This window comes from Mobula hypostoma, chromosome 5 (genome assembly GCF_963921235.1).
Source record: "Mobula hypostoma chromosome 5, sMobHyp1.1, whole genome shotgun sequence".
NCBI lineage: Eukaryota > Metazoa > Chordata > Chondrichthyes > Myliobatiformes > Myliobatidae > Mobula > Mobula hypostoma.
The window spans coordinates 107675863-107701034 of NC_086101.1; the positions used below are offsets into that span (position 1 = coordinate 107675863).

The following is a 25172-nucleotide window of genomic DNA, read 5'->3' on the forward strand; positions in this document are numbered from 1 at the left end:
CTGAGATATCACACAAGAGATGCAGTATGTTAAGATGCTCTCTATGGTGCAGCGGTAAAAGGTCCCAGCATCTGTTCACACAGACCAGCTTTCTTCAGCGTCCTCAGGAAAAACAAGCATTGCTGTGCTTTCTTAACTATCGTTGTGGTGTTAGTGGACCATGTAAGGTCTTCTGAGATGTGTATTCCCAGAAACCCGAAACTGGACACTCTCTCCACTATGTCTCTGTTAATGTAGACTGGAGCGTACTCGTCATCCCGTGACTTTCCAAAGTTGATAATTAGCTCCTTAGTCTTTGCTGTATTAAGAGACAGGTTGTTCTCTGAGCACCAGCTCACTAAGTTCTGTACCTCCGCTCTGTACGCTGATTCGTCTCTGTTGGAGATCAACCTGATCACTGTTGTGTCGTCTGCGAATTTGACGATGGTATTGGTGTTACATGCAAGTACACAGTCGTATGTACAGAACAACCATGGAAATAGCAGGGAGCTAAGGTAACATGGCAGTTAATGCAATACTGTGACATGGTCAGTGAACTGGGTTCCATTCCCCCCCGCTGACTCAAAGCAGCTCGTGTGTTCTCCCCGTGACTGTGTGGGTTTCCTCCGGGTGCTCCGGTTTCCTCCCACAGTCCAAAGACGTACAGGACAGCAGGTGAATTGGTGATATGGGTGTCATTGCGTGGTGCGGGGTCATTAGACAGGAAGGGCTGTGGCCGCGCTCTATCTCTTGTCACATGTACCACGGTGCCACGTACTTTTTAGCTTTGTAAGAATGGTTTTGGGAATTTGAGGTGTCACTCATCCATCCTGAGGGAGGCTTCAGCTTGGCAGTAGAGGAGGCCATGGACTGACGTGACTGAATGGGAGTGGGAAGTAGAACTAACACAGGCGGCCACCGGGAGCTGGTGGATGGAGTGATGGTGACTGATGAAATGGTTCTGTTCTCCAGTCTCTGTTGGGTCTCACCGCTGTAGAGAGGCTACGGTATAGCGTAGATGACCCAACAGACTTACAGGTGGTGTTGCATCTGAATGGTGCTGAGAGACGTGGCTTCAGGGCAGGTGTAGCATTCGTGCCAGGAGGGAGTTCACTGAAACAGTAGGGTATTTGACTTGTGTTCAGGCTGCTGTGCTAGGGGCTGGCACAGATTCGACGGGCTGAACTTCCTCCAACATCACATGGAAAGAGCTCTTTCCCCACAGTCCTGCAGGCCCTTTATCTGGTTATCTGATTCCCTTTAGAAAATCCTTGTGGAATATGCTTCCTAGACAGCACACCCTGGATCTCATATATTGCAAAGTTAATAATTAAAATAAAGAGACATTCCTCTTCTCCCACCCGCACAGCTCAAATGTCACCTATAAATTTGCTGATGACACAACTATTGTTGGCAGAATCTGAAATGCTGACGAGGAGGTGTACAGGAGTGAGGTAGATCAGAGGGTTAAGGGATGTCACAACAACCACCTGCACAAAACGTCAGTCAGAGTAAGGAACTGATTGTGGACTGGAAAGGGGAAGGTGAGTTGTCACACCAGTCCTCATTGACGTGTCAGTGGTGGAAAGGGTGAGCAGTTTCAAGTTCCTGGGTGTCATTCAACATCTCTGAAGGTTTATCCTGGGCCCGCCATATTGATAGCATCAGGAGAAAGGCTCACCAGTGGCTTTGTTTCATTAGGAGTGTCAAGAGCTTTGATACCAGACTCCTGCAGATGTATGGTGGAGAGCCTCCTGACTGCTCGCCTCACCGTCTGGCACGGAGGCTCCAGTCGCCTCACCGTCTGGCACGGAGGCTCCAGTCGCCTCACCGTCTGGCACAGAGGCTCCAGTCGCCTCACCGTCTGGCACAGAGGCTCCAGTCATCTCACCGTCTGGCACGGAGGCTCCAGTGACCAGGCTCAGACGAGGCTGCCGAGGGTTGCAGACTCAGTCAGCTCCATGATGGACACATCCCTCCCCACCATCTTCAAAAGGCAGCAGCAGACCCTCACCCCCAGGACATGCCCCCTTCTCATTACTACCATCGGGGAGGGGTTCAGCACCCTGAAGACACACACTCAACCTTTTGGGAACAGCTCCTTCCCCTCCGCCAATGGGTAGTGAACGGTCTGTGAAGAATACCTCAATATTCCTCTTTTTGCTGCACGTATAACCCCTCCCTCTTATCTATTGTAACTTCCATGTACTGCCTCCCCAAAATTTCCCAGCAAACGTCAGTGATGATAAGCTGATTCTGAGAGTGACCTTCCACTTGGACGCAGGCTGGAACAAAGCCCCCCCCACACCCGTTCTGTGAGTGCAGAGTGGAGGGGTGCGATCTGGAGTGTCATGGTATGGAACAGGCCCCCTGGCCCCTCATATCTGTGTTGGCCATCAGCCACCCCCCTCTCAGAGACATGAACGGCCCATCCAGTGGCAGCCACTGCAACAATGGGGCATTGTGACATCGGCGTGCAGCAGGGCCGCCAGCGAGGGCAGTCTGCCATCAGCTCTCTCCCAGACTGAAGGTAACGGCCCAGATGTCAGCATCTGAAGCCAGGTCTGAGTGTGCCCACGTGAAGCCCACCCCCTATTCTTATCTCCCCCACCACCACCTAACCCCGTCCTCCTGCCCATTCCTTCTCCAACTGGAGGGAGTGGGATGGAGATTCTCGGTCAGATTGCTTCTGCGTGAATTCCACCACCAGCCGTTTCTGTCAGCGGAGAGCACCACTGCTCAATAAATCCCTGGATAGACTTGGAGTATTGTGTTCAGTTCTGGCCACCTCATTATAGGAGGGACATGGAAGCTTTAGAGAGGGTGCAGAGGAGATTTACGAGGATGCTGCCTGGATTAGAGAAAATGTCTTATGAGGATAGGTTCAGTGAGCTAGGGCTTTTGTCTTTGGAGAGGTGACCTGATAGAGGTGTACAAGATGCATTGATAGAGCTGACAGCCAGAGACTTTTTCCCAGGGCAGAAATGGCTAATACAAGGGGGGGGGGGGTTGGAGGAAAGTATGGTGGGGGGGAGATGTCACAGGTAAGTTCTTTACACAGAGAGTGGTGTGGAACCCACTGTCAGGGGAGGTGATTGAGAGAGATACATTAGGGACATTTAAGAGACTTTTAGATAGGCCTATGGAAAAATGAAAAATGGAGGCTATGTGGAAGGGGAGGGTTAGGTTGATCCTGGAGTAGGTGAAAAGGTCAGCACAACACTGTGGGCCGAAGGGCCTGTACTGTACTGTGTTCTATGTTACTGGGACCCAATTCACCTTGAGACAAGGGTTTGAATCCCACAACAGCCACTGGGGACTTTTAATTTAAAAATACATTGAGGAAATGTTGGCCATGAAACTGTTGGATTGCTGTAATAATGTCTTGTCAAGGGGCACATGACACCACAACTGGAACAGACAGCTGAACTGACCACTCTTCATGGCCACATCGATCTGGACTTCAGTCACTAGCCTTGCACGTATCGTCTGTTGTGAAACAGTGAACGTGGGGTCTTAAAATTTACCCACATATTTTTGACCCTACAGTTCATCTCATCCCTGATCCATGCTCCGGATGCCCGCATTTGGCCTGTATGCCTCTTCTCCTTTCCCATCCACACACCTGCCCAATTTCTCTTTGAACATCTATTAGTCTATTTTCTAAATGGAGAGCAAATTCAGAAATCAGAGGTGTAAGCACCTGTGAGACCTGCGATTCCCTGAAGGTTAACTTGCGGGTGGAGTCGGCGGTGAGGAAGGCAAATGCAATGGTCCAGAATGATCCTGGCAATAAAAGAGTTAACGTGTGTGGCTCTGGGCCCGGAGATTAGAAGAAAGAGTGGGGAACCTCATTGAAGCCTATAAGATATTGGAAGGACCAGACAGAGTGGATGTGGAGAGGATGTTTCTTGTAGTGGGAGAGTCTATGACCAGAGGACACAGCCTCACAATACAAGGACATACCTTTAGAACAGAGATAAGAAAGTTCTTTAGCCAGAGGGTGGTGAATCGGTGGAATTCTTTGCCACAGCTGGCTGTGGAGGCCAAGTCATTGGGTGTATTTAAAGTGGACAATGATAGGGGGACAAAGGTTACAGGGCGTGGGTAGGCAAAATAGGTTAGGAGGGATAATAAATCAGCCATGCTGGAATAGTGCAGGGGATTTGATGGGCTGAATGGCCCAATTCTACTCCAATGTGCTATGGTTTCCATTCCCTGCATTCACAGAGAATGGAGATGACAGGGGGACGGTGAGGAATGACGCCGATGACAGACGCTGACCCGAACCCAGACAGTGAAGAAACCCCCTGGGCTCGGACCCTCCAGCCTGGGGAAGAGGTGACAGTGCCCAGCAGGAGCGACCAACACAGCATCACCCAGCTCCTCAACTTCCACCAGCCGAGGCAGCAGGGTCCACATGTGGGGTCTGGGGACGCCGAGCCAGAGGACTCCCCCCACTCTCGGGTGGTGAATGTGGGAGCAGACAACGAGATGGTAATCGGCCATTGGTGTGTGTTGGAATGTTGTGTGAGGACTGTGGAACATCTGACCCAACCGAGATGGGACAGTGTGGAGGGAGATTCACTCTGTGTCTGACCCCGGGAGTGTGTGATGGGACGGTGTGGAGGGAGGGTCACTCTGTGTCTGACCCCGGGAGTGTGTGATGGGACGGTGTGGAGGGAGATTCACTCTGTGTCTGACCCCGGGAGTGTGTGATGGGACGGTGTGGAGGGAGATTCACTCTGTGTCTGACCCCGGGAGTGTATGATGGGACGGTGTGGAGGGAGATTCACTCTGTGTCTGACCCTGGGAGTGTGTGATGGGACGGTGTGGAGGGAGATTCACTCTGTGTCTGACCCCGGGAGTGTGTGATGGGACGGTGTGGAGGGAGATTCACTCTGTGTCTGACCCCGGGAGTGTGTGATGGGACGGTGTGGAGGGAGATTCACTCTGTGTCTGACCCCGGGAGTGTGTGATGGGACGGTGTGGAGGGAGGGTCACTCTGTGTCTGACCCCGGGAGTGTATGATGGGACGGTGTGGAGGGAGGGTCACTCTGTGTCTGACCCCGGGAGTGTGTGATGGGACGGTGTGGAGGGAGATTCACTCTGTGTCTGACCCCGGGAGTGTGTGATGGGACGGTGTGGAGGGAGATTCACTCTGTGTCTGACCCCGGGAGTGTGTGATAGGACGGTGTGGAGGGAGATTCTCTCTGTGTCTGACCCCGGGAGTGTATGATGGGACGGTGTGGAGGGAGATTCACTCTGTGTCTGACCCCGGGAGTGTGTGATGGGACGGTGTGGAGGGAGATTCACTCTGTGTCTGACCCCGGGAGTGTGTGATGGGACGGTGTGGAGGGAGATTCACTCTGTGTCTGACCCCGGGAGTGTGTGATGGGACGGTGTGGAGGGAGATTCACTCTGTGTCTGACCCCGGGAGTATGTGATGGGACGGTGTGGAGGGAGGGTCACTCTGTGTCTGACCCCGGGAGTGTGTGATGGGACGGTGTGGAGGGAGTTTCAGTCTGTATCTGACCCCGGGAGTGTGTGATGGGATGGTGTGGAGGGAGATTCACTCTGTGTCTGACCCCGGGAGTGTGTGATGGGACGGTGTGGAGGGAGATTCACTCATTTCCGGAGGGTTTGGAGGGATCACTGCGCCCACCCCTCGGGTTCACGTGTGCTGCTCTCCCACCACAGGTGTTGTACGGGTACAGATGGAGCTGGTGGCGGGCAGTCCCCTCCACTCTCCTTGGCCTGCTGACCGGAGGCATGCTCCTCCTGGCCCTTCACTGCCGACCCCAGTGGCAGACGTGGTGTTTCTGCGCCCCGTGCCCCCTGCAGGATGCCGAGCACGTCCTGATGAAGACCACGGTGAGAGGGAGGGGCTTGAGTGGGTACTCGGGGTGGGAGATGGCCAGTGTTGGGGGGGGGGCGCGGGACGAGAGAGGCTGGGGCTGAACCAGTCGGGAGAGGAGGGCAGTGAAGTTGGGTGGAGATGAAGGGGCACGGTGGGGTGGGAAGAAGGTGAATGGGGTGGAAAAGAGGAAGGGGTGGTGGGGAGTCAGGGTGACTGTCATCGGAGACGATGGACTGCGATACGAGGGGGGTCTGCAAGGCAGACGATGTCGGGGTAGGGAGGGGTACTGCAGAGAGCCACAGCAGTCTTAGTGTGGGGGTGGACCACTCGCATCAAAGGGGAGTTGGACGTACTGTACCTCCGTTTCCCACAGTTGGTGCATTTCTAATTATCAGGGTGGGGATGGAGAACATTTGGCTGAGGAGTCCAGCACAGATTGAGGGGCCAAATGGCCTCAGACTGATGACCTTGCTTGGCCTGCGGGGGTGCGGAGGAAGGTAGAGAAGGGCATTTACCGAAGGTCATGTATTGCTGTGGCTTTCAAACTTTCTTTCTCCTCCTCCTCCTGTAACCCATCACCCCTCCATCCGGCTACCCTCTGCTCCCCGCTCCTGCCCCTTCTCCTCCCCTCTCGCTGCCCCGGACACAGGACGAATTTCAGCAGTGGCATCGTCAGAGGGTGAGGTCCCTGTCTCTGAGGTACAGCCCTTGGCCAGACCCCAGGCTCCCAGACTCTCCCGAGCCTGTTGACGAATTCTCCCTGCTACGAAAAAACATCTCCTTCACCGGCGTACAGGTGACCCCAAGGAGGGGTGATCCCTGATGGGGAGGGTGTGGATGAGGGGTGAACCCTGATGGGGAGGGTGCGGAGGGAGGGGTGATCCCTGATGAGGAGGGTGTGGAGGGAAGAGGGGTGAACCCTGATGGGGAGGGTGTGGAGGGAGGAGGGGTGAACCCTGATGGGGAGGGTGTGGAGGGAGGGGTGATCCCTGATGGGGAGGGGGTGGAGGGAGGAGGGGTGAACCCTGATGGGGAGGGGGTGGAGGGAGGAGGGGTGAACCCTGATGGGGAGGGTGTGGAGGGAGGAGGGGTGAACCCTGATGGGGAGAGTGTGGAGGGAGGAGGGGAGATCCCTGATGGGGAGGGTGTGGAGGGAGGAGGGGTGATCCCTGATGGGGAAGGTGTGGAGGGATGAGGGGTGAACCCTGATGGGGAGGGTGTGGAGGGAGGAGGGGTGAACCCTGATGGGGAGAGTGTGGAGGGAGGAGGGGAGATCCCTGATGGGGAGGGTGTGGAGGGAGGGGTGAACCCTGATGGGGAGGGTGTGGAGGGAGGAGGGGTGATCCATGATGAGGAGGGTGTGGAGGGAGGGGTGAACCCTGATGGGGAGGGTGTGGAGGGAGGAGGGGTAATCCCTGATGGGGAGGGTGTGGAGGGAGGAGGGGTGATCCCTGATGGGGAGGGTGTGGAGGGAGGAGTGATCCCTGATGGGGAGGGTGTGGAGGGAGGAGTGATCCCTGATGGGGAGGGTGTGGAGGGAGGGGTGATCCCTGATGGGGAGGGTGTGGAGGGAGGGGTGATCCCTGATGAGGAGGGTGTGGAGGGAGGAGTGATCCCTGATGAGGAGGGTGTGGAGGGAGGAGGGGTGATCCCTGATGGGGAGGGTGTGGAGGGAGGAGGGGTGAACCCTGATGAGGAGGGTGTGGAGGGAAGAGGGGTGATCCCTAATGAGGAGGGGTGAACCCTGATGATGAGGGTGTGGAGGGAGGGGTGATCCCTGATGGGGAGGGTGTGGAGGGAGGGGTGATCCCTGATGAGGGTGTGGAGGAAGGAGGGGTGATCCCTGACGATGAGGGTGTGGAGGGAGAGGTGATCCCTGATGAGGGTGTGGAGGGAGGAAGGGTGATCCCTGATGATGAGGGTGTGGAGGGAGGAGGGGTGATCCCTGATGAGGAGGGTGTGGAGGGAGGGGTGAACCCTGATGGGGAGGGTGTGGAGGGAGGAGGGGTGAACCCTGGTGGGGAGGGTGTGGAGGGAGGGAGGGGTGAACCCTGATGGGGAGGGTGTGGAGGGAGGAGGGGTGATCCCTGATGGGGAGGGGGTGGAGGGAGGAGGGGTGAACCCTGATGGGGAGTGTGTGGAGGGAGGAGGGGAGATCCCTGATGGGGATGGTGTGGAAGGAGGGGTGATCCCTGATGGGGAGGGTGTGGAGCGAGGAGGGGTGATCCCTGATGGGGAAGGTGTGGAGGGAGGGGTGATCCCTGATGGGGAGGGTGTGGAGGGAGGGGTGATCCCTGATGGGGAGGGTGTGGAGGGAGGAGTGATCCCTGATGGGGAGGGTGTGGAGGGAGGGGTGATCCCTGATGGGAAGGGTGTGGAGGGAGGGGTGATCCATGATGAGGGTGTGGAGGGAGGGGTGATCCCTGATGAGGAGGGTATGGAGGGAGGAGGGGTGATCCCTGATGGGGAGGGTGTGGAGGGAGGAGGGGTGAACCCTGATGAGGAGGGTGTGGAGGGAGGGGTGAACCCTGATGAGGAAGGTGTGGAGGGAAGAGGGGTGATCCCTAATGAGGAGGGTGTGGAGGGAGGAGGGGTGATCCCTGATGGGGAGGGTGTGGAGGGAGGAGGGGAGATCCCTGATGGAGAGGGTGTGGAGGGAGGAGGGGAGATCCCTGATGGAGAGGGTGTGGAGGGAGGGGTGATCTCTGATGGGGAGGGGTTGGAGGGAGGAGGGGTGATCCCTGATGGGGAGGGGTTGGAGGGAGAAAGGGTGAATCCTGATGGGGAGGGTGTGGAGGGACGAGATGGGGACGGGGTGGAGGGAGGAGGGGTGATCCCTGATGGGGAGGGGGTGGAGGGAGGAGGGGTGATCTCTGATGGGGAGGGGGTGGAGGGAGGAGTGATCTCTGATGGGGAGGGGGTGGAGGGAGGAGGGGTGATCCCTGATGGGGAGGGGGTGGAGGGAGGAGGGGTGATCCCTGATGGGGAGGGGGTGGAGGGAGGGGTGATCTCTGATGGGGAGGGGGTGGAGGGAGGAGTGATCTCTGATGGGGAGGGGGTGGAGGGAGGAGGGGTGATCCCTGATGGGGAGGGGGTGGAGGGAGGAGGGGTGATCTCTGATGGGGAGGGGGTGGAGGGAGGAGTGATCTCTGATGGGGAGGGGGTGGAGGGAGGAGGGGTGATCCCTGATGGGGAGGGTGTGGAGGGACGAGATGGGGACGGGGTGGAGGGAGGAGGGGTGATCCCTGATGGGGAGGGGGTGGAGGGAGGAGGGGTTATCCCTGATGGGGAGGGTGTGGAGGGAGGAGGGGTGAATCCTTATGTGGAGGTGTGGAGGGAGGAGGGGTGATCCCTGATGGGGTGGGGGTGGAGGAAGGGGTGATCTCTGATGGGGAGGGGGTGGAGGGAGGAGTGATCTCTGATGGGGAGGGGGTGGAGGGAGGAGGGGTGATCCCTGATGGGGAGGGGGTGGAGGGAGGAGGGGTGATCCCCGATGGGGAGGGGGTGGAGGGAGGAGGTGTGATCCCCGATGGGGAGGGTGTGGAGGGAGGAGGGGTGATCCCCGATGGGGAGGGTGTGGAGGGAGGAGGGGTGATCCCTGATGGGTAGGGGGTGGAGGGAGGAGGGGTGATCCCTGATGGAGAGGGTGTGGAGGGAGGAGGGGTGAATCCTGATGGGGAGGGTGTGGAGGGACGAGATGGGGAGGGGGTGGAGGGACGAGATGGGGAGGGGGTGGAAGGAGGAGGGGTGATCCCTGATGGGGAGGGGGTGGAGGGAGGAGGGGTGATCCCTGGTGGGGAGGGTGTGGAGGGAGGAGGGGTGATCCCTGATGGGGAGGGTGTGGAGGGAGGAGGGGTGAATCCTTATGTGGAGGTGTGGAGGGAGGAGGGGTGATCCCTGATGGGGAGGGTGTGGAGGGAGGGGTGATCTCTGATGGGGAGGGGGTGGAGGGAGGACGATGATCCCTGATGGGGAGGGGGTGGAGGGAGGAGGACGATCCCTGATGGGGAGGGGGTGGAGGGAGGAGGGGTGATCCCTGATGGGGAGGGTGTGGAGGGAGGACGATGATCCCTGATGGGGAGGGGGTGGAGGGAGGAGGGGTGATCCCTGATGGGGAGGGGGTGGAGGGAGGAGGGGTGATCCCTGATGGGGAGGGTGTGGAGGGAGGAGGGGTGATCCCTGATGGGGAGGGTGTGGAGGGAGGAGGGGTGATCCCTGATGGGGAAGGTGTGGAGGGAGGAGGGGTGAATCCTTGTGGAGGTGTGGAGGGAGGAGGGGTGATCCCTGATGGGGAGGGTGTGGAGGGAGGGGTGATCTCTGATGGAGAGGGGGTGGAGGGAGGAGGGGTGATCCCTGAATGGGAGGGGGTGGAGGGAGGAGGGGTGATCCCTGATGGGGAGGGTGTGGTGGGAGGAGGGGTGATCCCTGATGGGGAGGGTGTGGAGGGAGGAGGGGTGATCCCTGATGGGGAGGGGGTGGAGGGAGGAGGGGTGATCCCTGATGGCGAGGGGGTGGAGGGAGGAGGGGTGATCCCTGATGGCGAGGGGGTGGAGGGAGGAGGGGTGATCCCTGATGGCGAGGGGGTGGAGAGGGAAACGGGATAGAACATTCCATTGTGGGAACTCCCTCATCCTTCTATCCTCCCCCCTCCCTTGTCCTCACAGATCCGGTACGTGCAGCACCAGAGTGTCCGCTACATCTGGGACCCCAGCAAGAGAGCCTTCGTCGTGCTGAGGTGCGACCCAGTGGAGACAAGACCCCATTATTGCCGCACATCTCGGTTCCTCCTCCTCTTTTTCCCTCCCCACTCTCTTTCCTCTGATCCTCCACACTGCCAAGAGTCTTACCATTAATACTATATTCTGCCATCATATTTGACCTACCAAAATGAACACCTCACACTGATCTGGGTTGAACTCCATCTGCCACATCTCAGCCCAGTTTTGCATCCTATTGATGTCCCGCTGTAATGTCTGACAACCCTCCACACTATCCACAACACCCCCAACCTTTGTGTCATCAGCCAATCCACTAACCCACCCCCCCCACTTCCTTATCCAGGTCATTTATAAAAATCATGAAGAGTAGGAGTCCCAGAACAGATCCCTGAGGCACTCCACTGGTCACCGATCTCCATGCAGAATATTACCCGTCTACAAACACTCTTTGCCTTCTGTGGGCAAGCCACTTCTGGATCCACAAAGCAATGTCCCCTTGGATCCAATGCCTCCTTACCTTCTCAATAAGCCTTCCAGGCCTTATCAAAAGCCTTGCTGAAATCCATATACACTACATTTACTGCTTTACATTCATCAATGTGTTTAGTTACATCCTCAAAAAATTCAATCAGGCTCGTAAGGCACAACCTGCCTTTGACAAAGCCATGCTGACTATTCTTAATCATATTATACCTCTCCAAATATTCACAAATCCTGCCTTTCAGGATCTTTTCCATCAACTTACCAACCACTGAAGTAAGACTCACTGGTCTATAATTTCCTGGGTGATCTCTACTCCCTTTCTTGAATAATAGAACAACATCCGCAACCCTCCAATCCTCCGGAACCTCTCCCGTCCCCATTGATGATGCAAAGATCATCGCCAGAGGCTGAGCAATCTCTTCCCTCGCCTTCCACAGCAGCCTGGAGACATCTCGTCCAGTCCCAGAGACTTATCCAACGATGTTTTCCAAAAGCTCCAGCACATCCTCTTTCTTAATAACTACATGCTCAAGTTTTTCAGGTTGCTGTAAGTCATCCCTACAATCGCCAAGATCCTTTTCCATAGTGAATACTGAAGTAAAGTATTCATTAAATACTTCTGCCATCTCCTCCGGTTCCATACACACTTTCCCTGTCACACTTGATTGGTCCTATTCTCTCATGTCTTATCCTCTTGCTCTTCACATACTTGTAGAATGCCTTGGGGTTTTCTTCAATCCTGCTCGCCAAGGCCTTCTCATGGCCCCTTCTGGTTCTCCTAATTTCATTCCTAAGCTCCTTCCTGCTAGCCTTATAATCTTCTAGATCTCTGTCGTTACCTAGTTTGATTGAGATGTGGCCCACAACTGTGGTATCATCAGCAAACGTACAGACAGTGTTAGAGCAGAACCTGGCTATTCAGCTGTGAGTGAAGAAGAAATCCGGGACTTATTCTGTTATCCTGCTGTTTTCCAGGGGTCTGGAACAGAACGTATCCTGCTCGGATCTCCATAAGTACTATCAGGATGGATTAGTTTACCAGGAGTCTCAGAACAGGTTGTTAGCAAAGTTCCCACATTCCGAGGACTTGTCACTTTTGTTTTGTCTTACCTCCTGTGTAATTCTTCTTGTTCTACAATGTTCCTTCCAGGAAACTGATTTACGGTCCCAATGTCATTGCCGTCCAGGTCCCTCCATACAGTAAGCTCCTGGGAAAGGAGGTGAGAACAGTCCACGGCAAACTCCTTTCTCCGTCTCTCCACTGACCCGCAAACTCCGTCCATGTCTCCCCACCGACACAGGGTGCTCCACCCCTCGTAGCCAGACCCACAAACTCCTGTCGGTCCCTGTCCTTCCACTGACCCGGATGGTCTGCCTCTCGTACCCAGACCCACAAACTCCTGCCCCTGTCCCTCCACTGCCCCATTCATCCTCAGTAGGGGAGCAGACACTGAACTTCACTGGGGGTGGGGTGGGGAGTGGATGGGATCACAGACACTGGGGGACAGTTCCCTCAAACAGATTGAACCTCACCGGGGGTGGAGATAGTAGCCACGCGCACGGCATGTGCATACAGGCCCACACGTGTCACGTATGCACACACACCATGCGTGCCCAAAGGCAGACTCTTAGATAGACACATGGATGATAGAAAAATGAAGCGCTCTGTGGGGGAAAGGTTAGATTCCTCTAAGAGCGTGTTAAAGACGGGCACACCATTGTGCGCTGAAGGAACAGCTATGTTCCACAAACAAAGAGCACTGGTGATGAGGGAAGGAATTTGTAGGCATGAGGAGGTGAAGACCAATCCAACCCCCTCCCCTCTCCCTCCCCTCCCCTCCCCGTCCTCCCCCTCCCCTCCCCGTCCTCTCCCTCCCCCTGCCATCTCTCTCCCCTCCCCCAGTTCTCTGCCTCCCCTCCCCTACCCCCTCCCTCCCCTATCCACCCCCCCTCCCCTCCCCGTCCTACTCCCCCTATCCTCACCCTCCCCACTCCCCCTCCCGTCTCCCTCCTCCCTTCCCGATCCCCTCTCCCTGCCCCGTGTTGACAGTCAGTTGTGCAGTGTGATGCCACAGTCAGGCAATCGTTTTCCTCTGGGTCAGGGCTGTTTGCTGACAAGGGTTGGGCCTGTGGACTCTGATATTCTGCCTGCTCCCGGTCTCTACACAGATCCTGAACCCCTACTACGGCTTCCAGGCATTCAGTGTCATTCTGTGGTTTGTCGAGGCTTACTACCCCTACGCCGTCGCCATCATCGTCCTGAGTGTCTCATCCATCGCACTGTCCCTGTACACAGCACGCAGGGTGAGCGAACTGCCACGACACAGGGAGGGGCATCGGGACCGGGGTTGGGGGCGGTTACAAAGACAGGGAGGGGTGTAGGGGATGGAGGGGGTTACAGAGTCAGGGAGGGGTGTAGGGGATGGAGGGGGTTACACAGACAGGGAGGGGTGTAGGGGATGGAGGGGGTTACAGAGACAGGGAGGGGTGTAGGGCATGGAGGGGGTTACAGAGACAGGGAGGGGTGTAGGGCATGGAGGTGATACAGAGACAGGGAGGGGTGTAGGGGATGGGGGGAGTTACAGAGACAGGGAGGGGTGTGGGGATGGAGAGGTGTTGGGGATGGAGGGGTTACAGAGACAGGGAGGGGTGTGGGGATGGAGGGGTTACAGAGACAGGGAGGGGTGTAGGGGATGGAGGGGGTTACAGAGACAGGGAGGGGTGTAGGGGATGGAGGGGGTTACAGAGACAGGGTGGGGTGTAGGGGATGGAGGGGGTTACAGAGACAGGGTGGGGTGTAGGGGATGGAGGGGGTTACAGAGACAGGGTGGGGTGTAGGGGATGGAGGGGATTACAGAGACAGGGATGGGTGTAGGGGATGGAGGTGATACAGAGACAGGGATGGGTGTAGGGGATGGAGGTGATACAGAGACAGGGAGGGGTGTAGGGGATGGGGGGAGTTACACAGACAGGGAGGGGTGTGGGGATGGAGGGGGTTACAGAGACAGGGAGGGGTGTGGGGATGGAGGGGGTTACAGAGACAGGGAGGGGTGTCGGGGATGGTGGGGTTACAGAGACAGGGAGGGGTGTAGGGGATGGAGGGGTTACAGAGACAGGGAGGGGTGTAGGACATGGAGGCTGTTACAGAGACGGAGGGGTGTAGGGGATGGAGGGGGTTACAGAGACAGGGAGGGGTGTAGGGGATGGTGGGGTTATAGAAACAGGGATGGGTGTAGGGGATGGAAGGGGTTACAGAGACAGGGAGGGGTGTAGGAGATGGAGGCTGTTACAGAGACGGAGGGGTGTATGGGATGGAGGGGTTACAGAGGCAGGGAGGGGTGTATGGGATGGAGGGGTTACAGAGGCAGGGAGGGGTGTGGGGGTGGAGGGGTTACAGAGGCAGGGAGGGGTGTGGGGGTGGAGGGGTTACAGAGACAGGGAGGGGTGTAGGGGATGGAAGGGGTTACAAAGACAGTGAGGGGTGTAGTGGATGGAGGGGGTACACATACAGGGAGGGGTGCAGGGGATGGAGGGGTTACAGAGACAGGGTGGGGTGTAGGGGATGGAGGGGGTTACAGAGACAGGGAGGGGTGTAGGGGATGGAGAGGGTTACAGAGACGGAGGGATGCAGAGGATGGAGGGATTACAGAGACAGGGAGGGGTGTAGGGGATAGAGGGGGTTACAGAGACAGGGAGGGGTGTAGGGGATAGCAACTGTTACAGAGATGGGGAGGGATGTAGGGGATGGAAGGGATTACAGAGACTGGAAGGGGTGTAGGGAATGGGGGGAGTTACAGAGACAGGGAGGGGTGTGGGGATGGAGGGGGTTACAGAGACAGGGAGGGGTGTCGGGGATGGAGGTGATACAGAGACAGGGAGGGGTGTAGGGCATGGAGGGGGTTAAAGAGACAGGAACGGGTCTAGGGGATGGAGGGTGTTACAGAGACAGGGAGGGGTGTAGGGGATGGAGGGGTTACAGGGACATGGAGGGGTGTAGGGGATAGAGGGGGTTACAGAGACAGGGAGGGGTGTAGGGGATAGCAACTGTTACAGAGATGGGGAGGGATGTAGGGGATGGAAGGGATTACAGAGACTGGAAGGGGTGTAGGGAATGGGGGGAGTTACAGAGACAGGGAGGGGTGTGGGGATGGAGGGGGTTACAGAGACAGGGAGCGGTGCAGGGGATAGAAAGTGTTACAGAGACGGGGAGGGGTGTAGGGGATGGTGGGGTTATAGAAACAGGGATGGGTGTCGGGGATGGAGGGGTTACAGAGACAGGGAGGGGTGTAGTGGATGGAGAGGGTACAGATACAGGGAGGGGTGCAGGGGATGGAGGTGATACAGAGACAGGGAGGGGTGTAGGGGATGGAGGGGGTTACAGAGACAGGGAGGGGTGTAGGGGATGGTGGGGTTATAGAAACAGGGATGGGTGTAGGGGATGGAAGGGGTTACAGAGACAGGGAGGGGTGTAGGAGATGGAGGCTGTTACAGAGACGGAGGGGTGTAGGGGATGGAGGGGTTACAGAGGCAGGGAGGGGTGTATGGGATGGAGGGGTTACAGAGGCAGGGAGGGGTGTGGGGGTGGAGGGGTTACAGAGACAGGGAGGGGTGTAGGGGATGGAAGGGGTTACAAAGACAGTGAGGGGTGTAGGGGATGGAGGGGGTTACAGAGACAGGGAGGGGTGTAGGGGATGGAGGGGGTGACAGAGACAGGAACGGGTCTAGGGGATGGAGGGTGTTACAGAGACAGGGAGGGGTGTAGGGGATGGAGGGGTTACAGAGACAGGGTGGGGTGTAGTGGATGGAGGGGGTACAGATACAGGGAGGGGTGCAGGGGACGGAGGGGTTACAGAGACAGGGTGGGGTGTAGGGGATGGAGGGGGTTACAGAGACAGGGAGGGGTGTAGGGGATGGAAAGGGTTACAGAGACAGGGAGGGATGCAGAGGATGGAGGGATTACAGAGACAGGGAGGGGTGCAGGGGATGGAGAGGTTACAGAGACAGGGAGGGGTGTAGGGGATGGAGGGGTTACAGAGACAGGGAGGGGTGTAGGGGATAGAGGGGGTTACAGAGACAGGGAGGGGTGTAGGGGATAGCAACTGTTACAGAGATGGGGAGGGATGTAGGTGATGGAAGGGATTACAGAGACTGGAAGGGGTGTAGGGAATGGGGGGAGTTACAGATACAGGGAGGGGTGTGGGGATGGAGGGGGTTACAGAGACAGGGAGGGGTGTCGGGGATGGTGGGGTTACAGAGACAGGGAGGGGTGTAGGGGATGGAGGGTGTTACAGAGACAGGGAGGGGTGTAGGGATGGAAGGGGTTACAGAGACAGGGTGGGGTGTAGGGGATGGAGGGGGTTACAGAGACAGGGAGGGGTGTAGGGGATGGTGGGGGTTACAGAGACAGGGATGGGTGTAGGGGATGGTGGGGTTATAGAAACAGGGATGGGTGTCGGGGATGGAGGGGTTATAGAGACAGGGAGGGGTGTCGGGGATGGTGGGGTTACAGAGACAGGGAGGGGTGTAGGGGATGGAGGGGGTTACAGAGACAGGGAGGGGTGTAGGGATGGAAGGGGTTACAGAGACAGGGTGGGGTGTAGGGGATGGAGGGGGTTACAGAGACAGGGAGGGGTGTAGGGGATGGAGGGGGTTACAGAGACAGGGAGGGGTGTAGGGGATAGAGGGGTTTACAGAGACAGGGAGGGGTGTAGGGGATAGCAACTGTTACAGAGATGGGGAGGGATGTAGGGGATGGAAGGGATTACAGAGACTGGAAGGGGTGTAGGGAATGGGGGGAGTTACAGAGACAGGGAGGGGTGTGGGGATGGAGGGGGTTACAGAGACAGGGAGCGGTGCAGGGGATAGAAAGTGTTACAGAGACGGGGAGGGGTGTAGGGGATGGTGGGGTTATAGAAACAGGGATGGGTGTCGGGGATGGAGGGGTTACAGAGACAGGGAGGGGTGTAGTGGATGGAGAGGGTACAGATACAGGGAGGGGTGTAGGAGATGGAGGTGATACAGAGACAGGGAGGGGTGTAGGGGATGGAGGGTGTTACAGAGACAGGGAGGGGTGTGGGGATGGAGGGGGTTACAGAGACAGGGAGGGGTGTCGGGGATGGTGGGGTTACAGAGACAGGGAGGGGTGTAGGGGATGGAGGGTGTTACAGAGACAGGGAGGGGTGTAGAGATGGAAGGGGTTACAGAGACAGGGTGGGGTGTAGGGGATGGAGGGGGTTACAGAGACAGGGAGGGGTGTAGGGGATGGTGGGGGTTACAGAGACAGGGATGGGTGTAGGGGATGGTGGGGTTATAGAAACAGGGATGGGTGTCGGGGATGCAGGGGTTATAGAGACAGGGAGGGGTGTCGGGGATGGTGGGGTTACAGAGACAGGGAGGGTGTAGGGGATGGAGGGGGTTACAGAGACAGGGAGGGGTGTAGGGATGGAAGGGGTTACAGAGACAGGGAGGGGTGTGGGGATGGAGGGGGTTACAGAGACAGGGAGGGGTGTCGGGGATGGTGGGGTTACAGAGACAGGGAGGGGTGTGGGGATGGAGGGGGTTACAGAGACAGGGAGCGGTGCAGGGGATAGAAAGTGTTACAGAGACAGGGAGGGGTGTAGGGGATGGTGGGGTTATAGAAACAGGGATGGGTGTCGGGGATGGAGGGGTTACAGAGACAGGGAGGGGTGTAGTGGATGGAGAGGGTACAGATACAGGGAGGGGTGTAGGGGATGTTGGGGTTATAGAAACAGGGATGGGTGTAGGGGATGGAAGGGGTTACAGAGACAGGGAGGGGTGTAGGAGATGGAGGCTGTTACAGAGACGGAGGGGTGTAGGGGATGGAGGGGTTACAGAGGCAGGGAGGGGTGTATGGGATGGAGGGGTTACAGAGGCAGGGAGGGGTGTGGGGGTGGAGGGGTTACAGAGACACGGAGGGGTGTAGGGGATGGAAGGGGTTACAAAGACAGTGAGGGGTGTAGGGGATGGAGGGGGTTACAGAGACAGGGAGGGGTGTAGGGGATGGAGGGGGTGACAGAGACAGGAACGGGTCTAGGGGATGGAGGGTGTTACAGAGACAGGGAGGGGTGTAGGGGATGGAGGGGTTACAGAGACAGGGTGGGGTGTAGTGGATGGAGGGGGTACAGATACAGGGAGGGGTGCAGGGGACGGAGGGGTTACAGAGACAGGGTGGGGTGTAGGGGATGGAGGGGGTTACAGAGACAGGGAGGGGTGTAGGGGATGGAAAGGGTTACAGAGACAGGGAGGGATGCAGAGGATGGAGGGATTACAGAGACAGGGAGGGGTGCAGGGGATGGAGAGGTTACAGAGACAGGGAGGGGTGTAGGGGATGGAGGGGTTACAGAGACAGGGAGGGGTGTAGGGGATAGAGGGGGTTACAGAGACAGGGAGGGGTGTAGGGGATAGCAACTGTTACAGAGATGGGGAGGGATGTAGGTGATGGAAGGGATTACAGAGACTGGAAGGGGTGTAGGGAATGGGGGGAGTTACAGATACAGGGAGGGGTGTGGGGATGGAGGGGGTTACAGAGACAGGGAGGGGTGTCGGGGATGGTGGGGTTACAGAGACAGGGAGGGGTGTAGGGGATGGAGGGTGTTACAGAGACAGGGAGGGGTGTAGGGATGGAAGGGGTTACAGAGACAGGGTGGGGTGTAGGGGATGGAGGGGGTTACAGAGACAGGGAGGGGTGTAGGGGATGGTGGGGGTTACAGAGACAGGGATGGGTGTAGGGGATGGTGGGGTTATAGAAACAGGGATGGGTGTCGGGGATGGAGGGGTTATAGAGACAGGGAGGGGTGTCGGGGATGGTGGGGTTACAGAGACAGGGAGGGGTGTAGGGGATGGAGGGGGTTACAGAGACAGGGAGGGGTGTAGGGATGGAAGGGGTTACAGAGACAGGGTGGGGTGTAGGGGATGGAGGGGGTTACAGAGACAGGGAGGGGTGTAGGGGATGGAGGGGGTTACAGAGACAGGGAGGGGTGTAGGGGATAGAGGGGTTTACAGAGACAGGGAGGGGTGTAGGGGATAGCAACTGTTACAGAGATGGGGAGGGATGTAGGGGATGGAAGGGATTACAGAGACTGGAAGGGGTGTAGGGAATGGGGGGAGTTACAGAGACAGGGAGGGGTGTGGGGATGGAGGGGGTTACAGAGACAGGGAGCGGTGCAGGGGATAGAAAGTGTTACAGAGACGGGGAGGGGTGTAGGGGATGGTGGGGTTATAGAAACAGGGATGGGTGTCGGGGATGGAGGGGTTACAGAGACAGGGAGGGGTGTAGTGGATGGAGAGGGTACAGATACAGGGAGGGGTGTAGGAGATGGAGGTGATACAGAGACAGGGAGGGGTGTAGGGGATGGAGGGTGTTACAGAGACAGGGAGGGGTGTGGGGATGGAGGGGGTTACAGAGACAGGGAGGGGTGTCGGGGATGGTGGGGTTACAGAGACAGGGAGGGGTGTAGGGGATGGAGGGTGTTACAGAGACAGGGAGGGGTGTAGAGATGGAAGGGGTTACAGAGACAGGGTGGGGTGTAGGGGATGGAGGGGGTTACAGAGACAGGGAGGGGTGTAGGGGATGGTGGGGGTTACAGAGACAGGGATGGGTGTAGGGGATGGTGGGGTTATAGAAACAGGGATGGGTGTCGGGGATGCAGGGGTTATAGAGACAGGGAGGGGTGTCGGGGATGGTGGGGTTACAGAGACAGGGAGGGTGTAGGGGATGGAGGGGGTTACAGAGACAGGGAGGGGTGTAGGGATGGAAGGGGTTACAGAGACAGGGAGGGGTGTGGGGATGGAGGGGGTTACAGAGACAGGGAGGGGTGTCGGGGATGGTGGGGTTACAGAGACAGGGAGGGGTGTGGGGATGGAGGGGGTTACAGAGACAGGGAGCGGTGCAGGGGATAGAAAGTGTTACAGAGACAGGGAGGGGTGTAGGGGATGGTGGGGTTATAGAAACAGGGATGGGTGTCGGGGATGGAGGGGTTACAGAGACAGGGAGGGGTGTAGTGGATGGAGAGGGTACAGATACAGGGAGGGGTGTAGGGGATGTTGGGGTTATAGAAACAGGGATGGGTGTAGGGGATGGAAGGGGTTACAGAGACAGGGAGGGGTGTAGGAGATGGAGGCTGTTACAGAGACGGAGGGGTGTAGGGGATGGAGGGGTTACAGAGGCAGGGAGGGGTGTATGGGATGGAGGGGTTACAGAGGCAGGGAGGGGTGTGGGGGTGGAGGGGTTACAGAGACACGGAGGGGTGTAGGGGATGGAAGGGGTTACAAAGACAGTGAGGGGTGTAGGGGATGGAGGGGGTTACAGAGACAGGGAGGGGTGTAGGGGATGGAGGGGGTGACAGAGACAGGAACGGGTCTAGGGGATGGAGGGTGTTACAGAGACAGGGAGGGGTGTAGGGGATGGAGGGGTTACAGAGACAGGGTGGGGTGTAGTGGATGGAGGGGGTACAGATACAGGGAGGGGTGCAGGGGATGGAGGGGTTACAGAGACAGGGTGGGGTGTAGGGGATGGAGGGGGTTACAGAGACAGGGACGGGTGTAGGGGATGGAAAGGGTTACAGAGACAGGGAGGGATGCAGAGGATGGAGGGATTACAGAGACAGGGAGGGGTGCAGGGGATGGAGAGGTTACAGAGACAGGGAGGGGTGTAGGGGATGGAGGGGTTACAGAGACAGGGAGGGGTGTAGGGGATAGAGGGGGTTACAGAGACAGGGAGGGGTGTAGGGGATAGCAACTGTTACAGAGATGGGGAGGGATGTAGGTGATGGAAGGGATTACAGAGACTGGAAGGGGTGTAGGGAATGGGGGGAGTTACAGATACAGGGAGGGGTGTGGGGATGGAGGGGGTTACAGAGACAGGGAGGGGTGTCGGGGATGGTGGGGTTACAGAGACAGGGAGGGGTGTAGGGGATGGAGGGTGTTACAGAGACAGGGAGGGGTGTAGGGATGGAAGGGGTTACAGAGACAGGGTGGGGTGTAGGGGATGGAGGGGGTTACAGAGACAGGGAGGGGTGTAGGGGATGGTGGGGGTTACAGAGACAGGGAGGGGTGTAGGGGATAGCATCTGTTACAGAGATGGGGAGGGGTGTAGGGGATGGAAGAGATTACAGAGACTGGAAGGGGTGTAGGGAATGGGGGGAGTTACAGAGACAGGGAGGGGTGTGGGGATGGAGGGGGTTACAGAGACAGGGAGGGGTGTTGGGGATGGAGGGGGTTACAGAGACAGTGAGGGATGTAGGGATGGAAGGGGTTACAGAGACAGGGTGGAGTGTAGGGGATGGAGGGGGTTACAGAGACAGGGAGGGGTGTAGGGGATGGAGAGGTTTACAGAGACAGGGAGCGGTGTAAGGGATAGAAAGTGTTACAGAGACGGGGAGGGGTGTAGGGGATGGTGGGGTTATAGAAACAGGGATGGGTGTCGGGGATGGAGGGGTTACAGAGACAGGGAGGGGTGTAGTGGATGGAGAGGGTACAGATACAGGGAGGGGTGTAGGGGATGGAGGTGATACAGAGACAGGGAGGGGTGTAGGGGATGGAGGGGGTTACAGAGACAGGGAGGGGTGTAGGGGATGGTGGGGTATAGAAACAGGGATGGGTGTAGGGGATGGAAGGGGTTACAGAGACAGGGAGGGGTGTAGGAGATGGAGGCTGTTACAGAGACGGAGGGGTGTAGGGGATGGAGGGGTTACAGAGGCAGGGAGGGGTGTATGGGATGGAGGGGTTACAGAGACAGGGAGGGGTGTAGGGGATGGAAGGGGTTACAGAGACAGGGATGGGTGTAGGGGATGGTGGGGTTATAGAAACAGGGATGGGTGTCGGGGATGGAGGGGTTATAGAGACAGGGAGGGGTGTCGGGGATGGTGGGGTTACAGAGACAGGGAGGGGTGTAGGGGATGGAGGGGGTTACAGAGACAGGGAGGGGTGTAGGGATGGAAGGGGTTACAGAGACAGGGTGGGGTGTAGGGGATGGAGGGGGTTACAGAGACAGGGAGGGGTGTAGGGGATGGAGAGGGTTACAGAGACAGGGAGGGGTGTAGGGGATGGAGAGGGTTACAGAGACAGGGAGGGGTGTAGGGGATGGAGGGGTTACAGAGAGAGGGAGGGGTGTAGGGCATGGAGGGGTTACAGAAACAGGGATGCAGAGGATGGAGGGATTACAGAGACAGGGAGGGGTGTAGGGGATGGAGAGGTTACAGAGACAGGGAGGGGTGTAGGGGATGGAGGTGATACAGAGACAGGGAGGGGTGTAGGGGATGGAGGGGTTACAGAGACAGGGTGGGGTGTAGGGGATGGAGGAGTTACAGAAACAGGGAGGGGTGTAGGGGATGTAGGATGTTACATAGTCAGGGAGGAGTGTAGGTGATGGAGGGGTTACAGAGACAGGGAGGGGTGTAGGGGATAGCATCTGTTACAGAGATGGGGAGGGGTGTAGGGGATGGAAGGGATTACAGAGACTGGAAGGGGTGTAGGGAATGAGGGGAGTTACAGAGACAGGGAGGGGTGTGGGGATGGAGGGGGTTACAGAGACAGGGAGGGGTGTTGGGGATGGAGGGGGTTACAGAGACAGTGAGGGATGTAGGGATGGAAGGGGTTACAGAGACAGGGTGGAGTGTAGGGGATGGAGGGGGTTACAGAGACAGGGAGGGGTGTAGGGGATGGAGAGGTTTACAGAGACAGGGAGCGGTGTAAGGGATAGAAAGTGTTACAGAGATGGGGAGGGGTGTAGGGGATGGTGGGGTTATAGAAACAGGGATGGGTGTCGGGGATGGAGGGGTTACAGAGACAGGGAGGGGTGTAGTGGATGGAGAGGGTACAGATACAGGGAGGGGTGTAGGGGATGGAGGTGATACAGAGACAGGGAGGGGTGTAGGGGATGGAGGGGGTTACAGAGACAGGGAGGGGTGTAGGGGATGGTGGGGTATAGAAACAGGGATGGGTGTAGGGGATGGAAGGGGTTACAGAGACGGGGAGGGGTGTAGGAGATGGAGGCTGTTACAGAGACGGAGGGGTGTAGGGGATGGAGGGGTTACAGAGGCAGGGAGGGGTGTATGGGATGGAGGGGTTACAGAGACAGGGAGGGGTGTAGGGGATGGAAGGGGTTACAAAGACAGTGAGGGGTGTAGGGGATGGAGGGGGTTACAGAGACAGGGAGGGGTGTAGGGGATGGAGGGGGTTACAGAGACAGGAACGGGTCTAGGGGATGGAGGGTGTTACAGAGACAGGGAGGGGTGTAGGGGATGGAGGGGTTACAGAGACAGGGTGGGGTGTAGTGGATGGAGGGGGTACAGATACAGGGAGGGGTGCAGGGGATGGAGGGGTTACAGAGACAGGGTGGGTTGTAGGGGATGGAGGGGGTTACAGAGACAGGGAGGGGTGTAGGGGATGGAGAGGGTTACAGAGACAGGGAGGGGAGTAGGGGATGGAGGGGTTACAGAGAGAGGCGGGGTGTAGGGCATGGAGGGGTTACAGAAACAGGGATGCAGAGGATGGCGGGATTACAGAGACAGGGAGGGGTGTAGGGGATGGAGAGGTTACAGAGACAGGGAGGGGTGTAGGGGATTTAGGGGTTACAGAGACAGGGAGGGGTGTAGGGGATGGAGGTGATACAGAGACAGGGAGGGGTGTAGGGGATGGAGGGGGTTACAGAGACAGGGAGGGGTGTAGGGGATGGAGGTGATACAGAGACAGGGAGGGGTGTAGGGCATGCAGGGGGTTAAAGAGACAGGAACGGGTCTAGGGGATGGAGGGTGTTACAGAGACAGGGAGGGGTGTTGGGGATTGAGGGGGTTACAGAGACAGGGAGGGGTGTAGGGGATAGCAACTGTTACAGAGATGGGGAGGGATGTAGGGGATGGAAGGGATTACAGAGACTGGAAGGGGTGTAGGGAATGGGGGGAGTTACAGAGACAGGGAGGGGTGTGGGGATGGAGGGGGTTACAGAGACAGGGAGGGGTGTCGGGGATGGTGCGGTTACAGAGACAGGGAGGGGTGTAGGGGATGGAGGGTGTTACAGAGACAGGGAGGGGTGTAGGGATGGAAGGGGTTACAGAGACAGGGTGGGGTGTAGGGGATGGAGGGGGTTACAGAGACAGGGAGGGGTGTAGGGGATGGTGGGGGTTACAGAGACAGGGATGGGTGTAGGGGATGGTGGGGTTATAGAAACAGGGATGGGTGTCGGGGATGGAGGGGTTATAGAGACAGGGAGGGGTGTCGGGGATGGTGGGGTTACAGAGACAGGGAGGGGTGTAGGGGATGGAGGGGGTTACAGAGACAGGGTGGGGTGTAGGGATGGAAGGGGTTACAGAGACAGGGTGGGGTGTTGGGGGATGGAGGGGGTTACAGAGAGAGGCGGGGTGTAGGGCATGGAGGGGTTACAGAAACAGGGATGCAGAGGATGGAGGGATTACAGAGACAGGGAGGGGTGTAGGGGATGGAGAGGTTACAGAGACAGGGAGGGGTGTAGGGGATTTAGGGGTTACAGAGACAGGGAGGGGTGTAGGGGATGGAGGTGATACAGAGACAGGGAGGGGTGTAGGGGATGGAGGGGGTTACAGAGACAGGGAGGGGTGTAGGGGATGGAGGTGATACAGAGACAGGGAGGGGTGTAGGGCATGCAGGGGGTTAAAGAGACAGGAACGGGTCTAGGGGATGGAGGGTGTTACAGAGACAGGGAGGGGTGTTGGGGATAGAGGGGGTTACAGAGACAGGGAGGGGTGTAGGGGATAGCAACTGTTACAGAGATGGGGAGGGATGTAGGGGATGGAAGGGATTACAGAGACTGGAAGGGGTGTAGGGAATGGGGGGAGTTACAGAGACAGGGAGGGGTGTGGGGATGGAGGGGGTTACAGAGACAGGGAGGGGTGTCGGGGATGGTGCGGTTACAGAGACAGGGAGGGGTGTAGGGGATGGAGGGTGTTACAGAGACAGGGAGGGGTGTAGGGATGGAAGGGGTTACAGAGACAGGGTGGGGTGTAGGGGATGGAGGGGGTTACAGAGACAGGGAGGGGTGTAGGGGATGGTGGGGGTTACAGAGACAGGGATGGGTGTCGGGGATGGAGGGGTTATAGAGACAGGGAGGGGTGTCGGGGATGGTGGGGTTACAGAGACAG

At 57.8% G+C, this 25172-nt stretch overlaps 1 protein-coding gene across 4 annotated transcripts in view; it reads left to right on the forward strand.

Moving 5' to 3' along the window:
* The first annotated feature begins 239 nt into the window (after positions 1-239).
* The window catches only part of LOC134346901 (polyamine-transporting ATPase 13A3-like), a 224126-nt gene continuing 199193 nt past the window's right edge, over positions 240-25172 (forward strand). For all 4 annotated transcript variants that reach the window (XM_063048732.1, XM_063048733.1, XM_063048734.1 and 1 more), the window contains exons 1-8: positions 240-494; positions 4210-4476; positions 5680-5853; positions 6489-6635; positions 10504-10574; positions 12016-12096; positions 12191-12260; positions 13210-13344. In XM_063048732.1, coding sequence (XP_062904802.1) covers positions 4240-4476; positions 5680-5853; positions 6489-6635; positions 10504-10574; positions 12016-12096; positions 12191-12260; positions 13210-13344 — 915 coding nt within the window. In that variant the 5' untranslated portion in view covers positions 240-494; positions 4210-4239. The remainder of the gene's footprint in view (positions 495-4209; positions 4477-5679; positions 5854-6488; positions 6636-10503; positions 10575-12015; positions 12097-12190; positions 12261-13209; positions 13345-25172) is intronic.